This window comes from Lipotes vexillifer, unplaced genomic scaffold (genome assembly GCF_000442215.2).
Source record: "Lipotes vexillifer unplaced genomic scaffold, Lipotes_vexillifer_v1.1 scaffold376, whole genome shotgun sequence".
In the NCBI taxonomy this organism is placed as follows: domain Eukaryota; kingdom Metazoa; phylum Chordata; class Mammalia; order Artiodactyla; family Lipotidae; genus Lipotes; species Lipotes vexillifer.
In genome coordinates this window covers 121,622-132,182 of record NW_006785037.1, presented here as the reverse complement: position 1 = coordinate 132,182, position 10,561 = coordinate 121,622, and the positions used below count along the sequence as shown (strand labels likewise).

At 39.4% G+C, this 10,561-nt stretch overlaps 1 protein-coding gene across 1 annotated transcript in view; it reads right to left on the bottom strand.

The window, feature by feature from the left end:
• Positions 1–10,561, bottom strand: part of MTDH (metadherin) — a 56,194-nt gene that overhangs the window by 34,740 nt on the left and 10,893 nt on the right. The window contains exon 2 of the mRNA XM_007457151.1: positions 6,728–6,829. Coding sequence (XP_007457213.1) covers positions 6,728–6,829 — 102 coding nt within the window. The remainder of the gene's footprint in view (positions 1–6,727; positions 6,830–10,561) is intronic.

Below are 10,561 nucleotides of genomic sequence, written 5' to 3'. Positions count from 1 at the left end.
TGACCTCTTTCCCAGATTTGGTTCTCACATTTCCAATAGCCTAAACTAATTCCACTTGGAGATTCCACTTCCATTCTCACTTCAATCACAGCATTATAAAATACAAATTCACCATTTCACTTTTGATCCCCTCTTGCCGCTTCCTGCCTGATACAAGCATGGTATCATGGAAAAGCGATGGGTTAAGCAGAAGTCCTAGTTCTGGTCTCAGTTCCACTATTCATTAGGTGTTTAGACAGAAAAGTCTACGGGCAGAAATGAGGCTTCTCTGGTAAGATATTCTCACTTTTATTAAAAAAACCACTTGGTTTACCTTAAAGAAGTTCTTGAAAACTAATTCCTTGGGTGAAACCCAAGAAATCACAAAGCTATAGACTGTGGCACAAGGGAGCCTGGAAGGTCACGAGTCCAAGACCTAGAGAATCAGATGATATTAAAGCATTCCAGATAATGAAACATTTTAATGAACCCAAAAGACTGTATCAGGAGTTTAAAACAGGGGTTCAGCAAAAAAAGGGACCAGATAGTAAATATTTTAGGCTTTGTAAACTATAAGGCCTCTCAACTTTGCTGTTGTATTGCAAAAGCAGCCACAGACAATAAACAAATGAATAAGTGTGTCTGTGTTCCAATAAAACTTTCAACAATAGGCAGAGAACCTGATACGGCCAGCAGGTCATGGCCTGCCAATCCCTGGTTTGAAACTACAGTTTCTAAGATGTATTATGGAACATAAAACAAATGTTATGTAAGCTCCCTGAGCATGCAGGTTTTTCTCTATTTTGCTAACTGCTAGAGTTTATGCCTGTATAAAATCTATGCTGCCTCAGAATAATTTTGTCTTTGGTCTTCTAAACACTAATCACTCAAACTTCTTGGTCATAGGATACTCTTTTCTACTCTTAAAAGGTACTGAGGGGACTTCCCTGGTGGTCCAGCGGTTAAGAATCCGCCTTCCAGTGCAGGGGACGCAGGTTCGATCCCTGGTTGGGGAACTAAGAACCCACATGCCGCGAAACAACTAAGCCTGTGCACCACAACTACTCAGCCTGCAAGCCACAACTACTGAGCCCATGTGCCACAACTACTGAGCCCATTGCCACAACTACTGAAGCCTGCAGGCCTAGAGCCCGTGCTCCGCAACAAGAGAAGCCACCGCAATGAGAAGCCCGCGTGCCACAACTAGAGAAAACCCGCAGGAAAAGACCCAACGCAGCCAAAAATAATAAAATAAATAAAACTAAATTCAAAAAAAAAGGAGAAGAAAGAAAACCAAAGTGTCTGGAGCTTAGAGAAGGTAAGTGGTAAGAAAAGAGACTTGAGCCACAGTGCCACTGGATTATGTTCAAGATTGTCGAGTAATAACAACGGGAAATCATGAAGGATTTTAGATAGTGGAAGGAAAAAAGATTACATCAGAACTTGTCAAGTGGTAGTTTCTTAAAAATTGTTGCAATGTGGAATCTGAAACTACATCAATGAACTTTCTATACTTTACTACATTAAAATCCATTGGTCTACCTTGCACCTTAAATGAATCTTTTATACTTGTCTACTTGTGTAACATGCAAGCATTGAGCATTTGGAAAATACTGATTCACTGAGTTACATACATCTTCCAAAAGGTTAAAAAACATTCTGGGGGGCTTCCCTGATGGTGCAGTGGTTAAGAATCTGCCTGCCAATGCAGGAGACACGGGTTCGAGCCCTGGTCCGGGAAGATCCCACATGCCGCGGAGCAACTAAGCCCGTGCACCACAACTACTGAGCCTGCGCTCTAGAGCCCACGAGCCACAACTACAGAGCCCACTGCGCCACAACTACTGAAGCCTGCGCACCTAGAGTGTGTGCTCCGCAACAAAAGAAGCCACCTCAATGAGAAGCCCACGCACCACAACGAAGAGTAGTCCCCGCTCGCCACAACTAGAGAAAGCCCGCGTGCGGCAAGGAAGACCTGACGCGGCCAATACATACATACATACATACATATATACATAAATAAATAAAATTTATAAAAAAACCCAAAAAACAAAAACCATTCTGGGGACTTCCCTGGTGGTCTCCCAGTGGTTAAGACTGTGCGCTCCCAATGCAGAGGGCCCGGGTTCGATCCCTGGGCAGGGAACTAGATCCCACATGCATGCCCCAACTAAGATTTCTCATGCCACAACTAAGGAGCCGGTGAGCTGCCACTAAGGAGCCCTTGAGCTGCAACTAAGGAGCCCGCCTGCTGCAACTAAGACCTGGTGCAACCAAATAGATAAAAACAAACAAACAAACAAAAAACCCCAATCCATTATATACAATATTAAAAAGAAACCCAACACATTTGTTAACATCACTGCTGATCTCATCAGAAATTCATTAAGTACTGGGATGTTGTCAAGTTCATGGTGGTAGACACAAATTTTCCAAATTTCTAATTTTCACTTGGCAACAAATCATTTTATCATTTGCAACAGTACTATCAGTTGTTTTCCTTGAACTGTCTTGATTATTTTTGAGAAAATGTCTACAAATACCCAACTCTAAATAACCATGGTCTATCAGTTGTTCTCTCAAGTAAAAATGGAGTAACAAGAAATAAGTGGCTAGTCCAGCTTGCAACTCAACTGCACAGGTGTTTTTCCTCAAGGCAACCACTGTTTTTCAGTATAGAGCATACTTTATGCATACTTCCCATTTCATCATACAGAATAATTAAACGGCATGTATTCAGAAGTCAAGATTTAATAAAATGAATAATGATCATTTTTTCAGATTCATCAAGGATACTCTTAAGTGGAATTAGCTTTTTAATTTTTTTTCCTTTTTTTTCCCCAAGTAAGTGGATTGCAGTAAAGAATTCAACTACAAATAGCTTGGTGTCACTGCCTTTATTTGTACTAAGGAGTCAGTAGTTTTACTCACTACTGCTTTTGCACCATTAATGCAAATATTAACACAGTGGAAAAGATAAACAATGTCTTAATTATTCTGAAAACAGTTTTGTCTTCTGGGACCCAAAAAAGGTCCCTGGAACGCCTTCACAGGGGTCCACAGACCATACTTTGAAACTGCTACCTCAAAGAAATTGAGAGAGCATTACTTACTAGCTATGTGATCCTGGGCAATTCATTAAACTCTTTTCAATGAGCTGTATAAAAAAAATGATAATACCCTCCTCCCTGTGCATTAGGATTAAGAGATGTGAAAACATTTTGTACTCTGTGTAGCATCACGAAAATGTAAGAACTTGTTAATATTTATAATGAATGAGTATTTCAGTAGGAACCACTGACTTTGTCTGCAACAACCTGATGGTGACCAAATTTTATACATTTTTGCTTTTGCTATTTTTCTTACTAACCATCTTTACACTTCTATCTTAATTCAGACCTTTACAATCACAGATGCAATGCTGATTTGTTAATCACAAATGTTGCTGCCAGCTGAGCATTATCTAAGTTTTTATCATACCCTACCCCACCCTGACCAGTCAAACCTGTCTAGGGCTTCCTCTTGAGTCTGAATATGTTGTTTTGTATCAGCTGAACAATGACTGACTGTGTTCATTTGTTTCTCTCCCCTGCCAAAATTGGCCTCCCCACTTCTACTCACTGAAATACCATCCCCATCCTCAAGAGTCCAATTAAGTCAATCTTTTCTGGCTACCCAAATAGGATAATCTTACTTCTCTGAATACCTGACACTCAAGGCCAGTATGTTACCTGGTATCTTATCTTATGCTTGCCTTTCCTTAACTAGACTGTAATCTCTCTGAGGGTAAGTACATCTTACATTTCTCCTTATTCTCTTCATCATCAAATAGCACAATGCATTCAGCCTGGCTAATGATCCAATGTATACTCTACTAGACACTAGCATCAATGAAGCATTAACCTTCATATCCAAATGGACCTGGTAGCTTAAGTTGCTTTACAGACCCAATATCTGTAGCTCTTGTCATATACGGTTTTTAGACAGTTTTATCTATGAGGCTTACTCAAGTGACAGGACAAGGTATTTAATATCACTGCATATGGGCTTCCCTGGTGGCACAGTGGTTGAGAGTCCGCCTGCCGATGCAGGGGACACGGGTTCGTGCCCTGGTCCGGGAGGATCCCACATGCCGCAGAGTGGCTGGGCCCATGAGCCATGGCCGCTGAGCCTGCGCGTCTGGAGCCTGTGCTCCGCAACAGGAGAGGCCACAACAGTGAGAGGCCCGCGTACCGCCAAAAAAAAAAAAAAAAAGTCACTGCATAGAGTGCAACTGCTTTACGGGCAAACTGTATTTCTTAAAGTGCCTAATGTGGCTCTGAGAGGAAAACAAATACATAATAATATATATTTAGGTGCATAAGTAGACCTAAGATGTTTATTTACGAAAAAAGACAGTAAGAAGTCTTAAAAAAACCCCCACATATTTAAAACACACAAAAGCATACAGCACAATAGCATAAAAAGTTAACTGAAATGAGAGTCACCTGGACTGAACCAAGTTAAAAAGCATAAATTCAAGATGTAGGATTGCGAAAAGAAACATTAAGCGTGAGTGGTAGCATTTATTATTATGCAAAAAGTCAAATCAAATAGGCGACAAACCAAAGCTAGAAGCCTTGCACTAAAAATGCAATGGCAACTGAAAGGAGGTGGTTCTGTCAAGTGATTAAACAGCACATGGGCTTTGGCATCAGAATGAGCTGGGTTCAAATCCCAGTTCAGAAACTACGTATGAACTTAGAGAAATCACACAATCCCTCTATGCTTCAGAGCCTTTATCTGTAAATGGGACTAATGCTCTTTGCCTGGAAGAGTTTTTGAAAGGATCAGAAATAATACAGAGCAGTAAAAAAGCACAGACTTTGGAGTCAGATGGGTCTAGGTTAGAACTGACTGTACTTTTTTTTTTTTTTGCGGTACGCTGTGGCCTCTCCCGTGGCGGAGCACAGGCTCCGGACGCGCAGGCTCAGCGGCCATGGCTCACGGGCCCAGCCGCTCCGCGGCATGTGGGATCCTCCCAGACCGGGGCACGAACCCGCGTTCCCTGCATCAGCAGGCGGACTCTCAACCACTGCGCCACCAGGGAAGCCCCTGACTGTACTTTTAAAAGCTTAGGTAACTTAAGTTTCGGGTTTCTTATTTGTAAGATAGGTGTGATACCACCTCCTCAGCATTCTTGCGAGGATAATTAAAGTAACATGTATAAATATTCTATAAAGTCTTAAAAGTACACCCAGTAAGTGCTCAATAAGTTGTCCCTACTATATTATAAGTAAATATACTTATAATTAAACAAGTAATTATGTACGAAGTAAATATGTACGATATATACATAGACCTCACCTTGCACAGTGCCTGCCATGTTTTAGATACTTAACAAATGTCAACCATTATAATTACTTTCTAACATAAGAGACTTCAGAATTATTTAAAACTTTAAACTATGGTTTTACATCCTGATACATACAATCTATATATAATTAATCAATCAGAGATGCATGGTAGTTGATTAATTATTCCAACTACAGATTTTTCAGGATAATTCAGGGAGTGGAAGCAGGAGTTAAGTATAAAATGCTCACTAGTAGAGAGAAAGCCCAGGAACAAGGAAACACTAGATGGGAGAAGTATACATCTACATTAAGCATATAAGCTCTTCACAGTGTAAATTCACAATCCCTAAATTGTATGCTTATTTGTTAATAAAAGTAATTTACTATTTATTTTTCTGCCAAAGGCAAAGTCAGACATATATTTCTTTCCCACAACCATCTTTCATTTTAAGCCATCCTACCTGCAGCTGTCTTGGCCCTAGACCAATTTCACCGGGTTACAGGGCAGAATTGATCTCGCCAGTTCTTCAGTGGTATTTTGAAATTATGAGCACTAACACCACTACTCTACAGGGCTGGAGTTGTGGCACCTTGGTTCCTAGAAACCACTTACCTACCTGTGGTTGTTTTTTGTTCGTTTTCCCTGAAAAGGAGTTATGCATGCAAGGGTTAAAAAAAAAGCAGGGGGAGGTTGCAAATTTTAATGTACCAAAAAGAATTAAATAAAAAGTCTCTCGCCCACAGCAGGAGGTACCACTGTTAACAGAGTCTTGTACATTTTGCCTACTTACAAACTAAATTAAGTCAAATAAAAACGGGATGCTTCTAACACTGGCAACTGGAAAATGACTAAATCCCAGGAATGTACCATTAACGGGGTATAATAGATTGTCTTATTTGAAAACTTAGAGTGCACATCCAAACCTTTTAATAATGACCTGAGTACAGAATATTTTCCTTTGTTAAACAAATTCAAATTGTATCTAATAAGTAGATGATTATGTCGCTGTCACAATAGAAATCTATATTAACACTTAATACCATAGAACAATTTTGCCAAGCTTTCCATGCCAAAAGTGCACTATTAACAAAGGTATCACAATTTTGTTTTCCAATAAGAGGTATGTTACATATCTGGAACCTTACTCATATAAAAGATGTTCAAGTCATGAATAAATTGTTTCTGGCAAAATGAAAACTTAATAATGTCACAGCAATGTTTAAAATACTTGGTGATACATCCCTCCTTAACAAACAAACAAAACCAACTTACTGAAACCTCCACCACCCATCCATCGCTATGATAAATTCAGATTTTTAGTTTTCCTTAAATGGGGGTGTACATGTAACATTTTATATGTCACTCTCTTTATTAAGAGCCTTGCATATAATTTCACATGCTCCCAACTGACCTTTTCATTTTTCTTGTGTGTCTCTAATGGCTGCTTAGCTGCTGCACTCCGAGGAGTTCGGACGACCTCTTCCTCAGCCACTTCGATGGTCCGTCCATTTGGCTGCACAGCAACAATAATGGATTCTGTTATCAAACTGCTTGGCAGAGCAAATCAAAGATTTGTACTCAGGACACAGAATATACAACAATCAAATTCTACCCCCGACCCAAATTAAAAAGATTTTTGTACAGCTGTGTTATCTAAGACTATTGTCCCTAGGAACTACATCTTGTAATATAATAAAGAATGAACTTATAAGCAAAACTGTACCACAAATTTATTTTCTGATTTCACCCAGGCATCAGTACCTCCAACAAAAAATCGTGGAATGGAAGCAGGAAAAAGAACTAAATTGTCTTTGCACTCTGACCACCAATTGGCTGTGTAATCTCAGAGTATTTCACTCGTTATCTTTGAGTTTTGTTTCTACATCTATAAAAATGATAGGTCTGATCTATTCAAAAGTCCACAAACTTTTTTTGGTAAAGGGCCAGACAGAAAATATTTTAGGCTTTGTGAGCTATGGAGTCTCTGTCGCAACTACAAAACTCTGCTACTGTAGCACAAAAGCAGCCATAGATGATACATAAAGGAATGAGTACCTCTGCTGTTACAAAAAACTTTACCAACACAGGTGGAGGGCCAGATTTGGTCCCTGGACCACAGTTTGTTGGTCTCTGTATTAGATAATCGCTAATGTCCCCTGTAATCTTACAATCTAATAGCTGTATTATTCTAGGATTAAGAACCTTTACTAACCCATTGCCACAGTTTAAAAAGGCTACTTCAGGGGCTTCCCTGGTGGCGCAGTGGTTGCGAGCCCGCCTGCCGATGCAGGGGACACGGGTTCGTGCCCCGGTCTGCGAGGATCCCACATGCCGCGGAGCGGCTAGGCCGTTGAGCCTGCGCGTCCGGAGCCTGTGTTCCGCAATGGGAGGGGCCACAACAGTGAGAGGCCCGCGTACCACAAAAAATAAATAAATAAAATAACATAAAAAAGGCTACCTCAGTTTTCCTAACAACCCCAAAATAAAATGACAGCACTTAGAGGTGTTCATGAGTAGAATTAAGTCTCTGAACACCAATTCTGGCTTTTAATCAGAATCGCCAGTTTGGGTTGTTTTTTTTTTTTTTTTAAATGAAGCATTTCTGAGCCCCATCACCAGAAATACACTTAGATTCAGACTTTGAAGAAAAGGGCCCAGGTATCTCCCAGGTATCTGTATTTCTAACCTCTTCTTTCTGGATCTTACTACTACTTTTCACTTGCCCATTCTTCTCATATTCAACACAGTAAGTTAGTAAATCAATATACTAGTTTAAATTGCTTTATTTCTACTTCTTGCAGAACAGATTTCCACCAGATTACTTATTACAGCAGAGCTATAGTCACAAAAACAATATGAATGTTCAAAGTTTTTCTAATGTGACATTACCTGCATTTGTGCAAAATTATCAGGGATATGCAGTTGGAAAGAGAAACTATTAATATTCCAAAACCCAATCTGCAGGCTTCCCAAAGATTTATGGCAGAAAAATCCAAACAAAAGCTGTCTTTTAGCTGATTAAATTCCTAATTAACTCAAATTTAATATGCTGAGTCTTAAGCAACTTGTTAAAGTCAGAAAGCTAATGTTGAAACCAAGTGTCCTCACTCTTGGTTTGGTTTTCTTTCCTCTGGGCTGTTTTGCCACTCTAATGCTGTCTCTTCTCATTTCTCTGTGTTTATGTATATAGGAGGGGCAGGGAGGGGTGGAGGAGACAATGCATTGAGAAAGGTCAGAAACCCCAGAAAGGAATTTGGGCTTAGAGCCATATCCACACCAGGAATATAAAACTTTATTTAATTCTACTTTCCAGTATCACCATCTTACTTGTCAGTTCTCGTATGCCATTTCTTATTTCAGACTAGTCAAACTTACTTTTTCTGATTTTCTGGGGTCGTCCTCACCTTTCCATGTACGCATTACTCCAACTGACCAATCTTAGAGCTCTAAGTCCACACAGTTTCCCTCTCTTCACATGGCAGCTCACAAGCCTCACATCTATGAAACTTCATTTAACTAATCCCTTCAGCAAACTATCATAGTCACTTATATGATATCTCTATTTTACTCATGTAAATGACTAAATTGAGTCATTTTAATTTATATACTAACTGTAAAAAGGTGAAATTAAGTGGTTAAAAACTATCTTAAAAACTGCTAAAAAGTTCAATGCAATTCCTTTGAGACAACTGCAAACAATGCTGATAGAGCCTCCCAAATGAAAGATGAAAAAATCTTTCCTTCTGGACAAATACAGTCTGAAGTCCTCAATTAGTGACCAGCAGAGGAACACTCAGTCTCCATTTCATAGGCTCTGCAATGATCAGCAAGCCAAAGGTGGTCCCACATTCCAACCTGTGCCAATTTTACTTCCTTCTTTGCAACAACTTATGTAGCGACTAGAACTGCAGCTCTGGCCTATGCAGATTTCCCAATTTTCCACTAACTTTTGGGCTTTGTATAGGTCTCATAACTATTGGGGTTCCTTAAGTCACCAACAGCTCCCCACAAATGCCTGACACCATGAAATAATAAGCCCCCTATCCCAAGGGAAAAGTCAACAGCATTCTTAGGTAGCAGGAAAAGAGGATACACTATGATGGTTGTGTCTCTCCTACCTATCAACAGCACTAATCTGATCTCTACTAGCTGGTCAAGGAAGCCTTGTCCTGGTAAAGCATTAACCACATTTAAATTAGCAAATCCCTAAATGGAAGCATATTATGTAGATCTGCTCACATGAAAAGAACTAATCGCAAACTAACACTTCAAATCCAATGTGACTTCCATGCTGGGTTTTACATGAAAGTATCTTCTCTGATCATAGAGACTTTATAATATATATGGTGCTGTTTCTACAGGTTAGAATTACATGGGCCTCTTGCTGTACCCCGGTTTAAAATTCTCTGGAAAATTCTGAGGTGTTCCCCTCCAGGGCCAACCAAAGTTAATTTTATATATAGCATGCAATCTATATTTTAAATGAGACCACCCCAAAATATCCTTCAAATTTGGTGAAAAGCAACCAGTAACAGAAAAATGATATAATCATTTCTTACATGGATAAACTTGTAGATAATGCCATGTCAACCTTATTATTAAACACTCCCTCAACTTCCATCCCAGATCCTTTTAAAAAATACATTCACAAAAGAACATGTGTGTGTGCTGGGAGGGTGATAAGGCAGAATGAAGACACCTAGCTGACAATCAGGAAAATAAAATAGAGGAGGGGGCCACACAGCAGGGGAACAGGGTCTTATTTGATAACTACTCAAGGAAATAAAATTCTTCACATTAGTCAATCTCCAATTTACTAATTCCATAAACATTTATTAAGTAATTAAGTACAACGCACCACATGGGGACCTCAGGGACAAGGACATATGAAAGGAATCTGCCCTCTGGGAGTTTTAAGGTTCAGAATAAGAAGATATGCTTAATAATAGACTTCTACTCCATTCGAGTGGCCTTTATATATCTGTTAAACTGATTCTAAATTGCAGAAGAATCTATTACTAAGGTAAGCATATACAAGGTTTAACATTTGACACTTCTAAAATGAAAGCATTTAGAATCCTATTCCCACTTAGTTATATAAATTTTATTTTTAGCCACGAAATGTAAAAACCATGACTTCAAATTACTTGGAAACTTCTTAAGTTTACTTATTAATTTTTAAAAAAAATTTATTTTAGGGGCTTCCCTGGTGGCGCAGTGGTTGAGTCCGCCTGCCGATGCAGGT